General features: G+C 35.1%; 1 protein-coding gene across 1 annotated transcript in view; it reads right to left on the reverse strand.

Moving 5' to 3' along the window:
• Positions 1–490: 490 nt before the first annotated feature.
• The window catches only part of Csn3 (casein kappa), a 5206-nt gene continuing 2429 nt past the window's right edge, over positions 491–3267 (reverse strand). The window contains exon 3 of the mRNA XM_008829590.1: positions 491–970. Coding sequence (XP_008827812.1) covers positions 491–970 — 480 coding nt within the window. The remainder of the gene's footprint in view (positions 971–3267) is intronic.

The raw sequence follows: 3267 nt of genomic DNA on the forward strand, positions 1-3267 counted from the left end.
GAAATAAAACTAATAGATTCAAAGAGTATTCTAATTGTCAGGAAAAATGTTTGATAAAGCTACAGATTCTCAGCCAGGTGTGCTGGTGCCCACCTTTAATCTCAGCACTCAGGAGGTGAAGGCAGATAGATCTCTGAGAGACTGAGGTCAGTGTGGAGTTCAGACCAGCTCAGGCTATAGGGAGACCCTGTCTCGAAAACAAAACAAAACAAAAGAAAACAAAGCCCTCTAAAAACAAATTCTCTTTATTTTGTAAAAATACATTATTTTTCATTTCTTATGGAAACAATCAAGCTCATCAATGCTATATTTATTTGAAATGACAGTTCGAACTAGCTTATTGCCTGCTTCCAAAACACAGTTTAACTAATATTTGTATGACTTTAGATTTGTGATTGTGTAGCTAAATCCTTGCTAGTTTGTCTGAGTTCTTCGTTTTAGTTATTGATTATTTACCTGTATTATATTCTTTGATGCCTCCTTAGTGTTTTTATGCCACAGGTGAAGATGTCAGGACTGTGGAAGTCTCAGAATTGTTGATGAACCCAGAAGAAGCTTCTGAACTGACCACAGTGTTCACCACTGGTTCAACTGTGGGAGCTGGTGTAGGCTCAGCAGGAGCCATGGTACTGAAGGCAGGGCTAGCAAGGGTGGGAGAAGTGGCAGGGATGGCAGGTTTATCTTGATTTTCTTTTGTAGGAATGGCAAGAAATTGTGGGTGTGGAATGGGATAAGGTGCTGTAACAGGCTGGGGGATATTTGGTAGGAATTGCCATTTGACAATTTGGATGGGTGGCCTTAGCAGAAGTAGTTTTACAAAATATGGGTAAAACTTGTATGGGTTCACTATCATAGATGCTCTGTGCTGGTAGTAACTGGGCTCATAATGAGGACTGCTGTTCAGCACAGACTGAATTGGGATTTGCAGAACTCTTTTCTGATTATACAAGTATTCTTCCTTTCCATGGCACTGTAAAAAGAGCAAATTAGGAATAATGGTTGGTATTGTTCAAAATGCAAACACATCTTAATTCAGCAGTTTTTGAAACAATGCAATATTTGATACTGAGTAAATACAACATTGGAAGTATGGAATCCAGCAATTATTATTTTATGAGCTATGGATATGCACATTTCCCTTTCAATTTATGATTTCTGATAGTGTGAAAAATTATTTGTACCAATATAAACATAACATTTGATTTGAAGGTATTAGATAATCAATAATGTAAAATGAGTTTTGTCATACTAGAAATATGGCATAACGGAGATTACTGAATAAACATTGAATATTAATAAAATACCTAGAAAATTACACCTAAAAAAGAGTCACAGAGAACTCTGAAATGCATACAAGCACACAGGACATGCAGAGACACAGAGATTCATCCTTGTCACACTTGTAATTGTTCATAAATTTTATTTAAGTAGTAGGCAGGAGATGGGAAGTTTTATAACAGAATAATAAAATGTGGAAAGATTTCTGAATTTAGAAACTTTGAATTAAAAATAACTTAGCTTAATTTTCTCCACTAAAGGTCAGCTAAGAAATTTTTCTATTTTTATTTAGTTCTGTCAAGTAAAAGTAAATAAAATTGCAGTCATATAAAATTCTTAGGACACTTTGCATGTCAATATAAATGAAATAGCAAAGTCATACTGCAAAGCAAGCATTTCCCATAAAAGGAAACATTTAAATGTGTTCATCCAAAGACATTTTGGAACAAAAGGAGCCCTTAATACAAGCCCCTGAAAAGTATTCACAGATGAGTGGGAAAAGGAGGATTCCCCAGCTGAGCTTTACAAAGTGGACATGAGAGACTTTAGCTTTACTTTTGTTCCTTTTTCTCTTGATGCTAAATCTGTAGAGTGTCTCAGGGGCGAAGTATACATGAAAATCAAGCATTCAAGATTTGGGCTGTTCCAGAAAGAATTTCAGATGAACATCCAGCTTGACCCATATTATCTTTTGCTCAAGTGGTGTCTTTCATTATCAAAGGATACTAGATTATTTCGTGGAGATCAGCCATTTATTCGCTTTATTGATGGAAGTTATTGTCCTTTGCAGATTGTTATACTTCGTCGTTAATGTTTCTGATAGAAACAATTAAAGAAAACTTACTGCTCTCTGTCCTTGGTTTTGCACCTCTGCAGCCTGAGGAGTCACAGAAAAATAAATAGTGAGAAATAACAAGAAAAACAATCAAAGCAGAGATCTTTTTGTCTGTTTTGCTTTTCTATTGAAAACAAAGTATTCTTATCCAATGCTTTTATTCTGGAGGAAGAGTTAAATTGGCAAGTAAAAGAAGATATCACCTTGCTAGTTTCTTTGCTTAATTTTGACTGCTTATAGGTTTGAATGGTAAAATCTATAAACTGTAACAGTTCTTTTGAATTATTTCATGCTATCCTTGTGTCTTGAAGTCTTTGTGAAAATGTCTTTCAGGCAGAACATAGCCTTTACATTCTTGAAATCTTAGTGACTCTGACTACCTGCACAAGATGGGAACAAGATGGGGCCGTTCAGCATTCCATCAGGGAGCAGGGAAGGGCTCACAAGGCCCCAACCTCCCTGAAGAGCTGTTGGCCATTCATGATTACCAAGAGCCAGACATTTTCAGAGTGCTAACCATTACACAATGACACCTCTTAAAGAGAGGCATTTTCTCCAGTGGTGTAACTGCTGGTAAGTTGCTCATGCTCCTGTGAGTAATTCTAATTGCTCATTGTATATATATTCTTCAGAATGAAGAAAATTTATAATTAAAATATTTAAAAGACAGAGAGTAGATGGAGGATGGAATAGAAGGAGAAAGGGATCAGTAGGCCTGACAAGAGAGGCAATAGGTGAATACGATAAACTGCATCCTGTACGTGTACTATGATGCCACAATGAAACCCATTTTATGTGTAATTAGTATATGATAAGGAAAAGCTATAGAGCAGGAAATGATTTATTTTATAACTTAAAGTTCTTTTGTATTATTCAAAGAAAAAACCCCAAGATTTTAGTATGTCGGTGGCTGCAATAAAATGTAATTTCCACAAATAAATGAAGCTAACTAAAACCCAGAGGGATTTTTTTTATTCTTATTCTTTTATGAAGTTAGTTAAAAATTAATGAACAAGAAATTAAAGAGACTGCGCTGCAATTAAGTTAGAATATTCTAACTGGAAAACAATTCCTGTGAAACTATTTACATTCTCATAGAATTATAAACATTTCTCAAGGAATACTTTACAGCACAACTTTTTTTTTTTTCATAC

The sequence above is a fragment of the Nannospalax galili genome, unplaced genomic scaffold (assembly GCF_000622305.1).
Source record: "Nannospalax galili isolate Female #2095 unplaced genomic scaffold, S.galili_v1.0 scaffold50, whole genome shotgun sequence".
NCBI classification, from domain to species: domain Eukaryota; kingdom Metazoa; phylum Chordata; class Mammalia; order Rodentia; family Spalacidae; genus Nannospalax; species Nannospalax galili.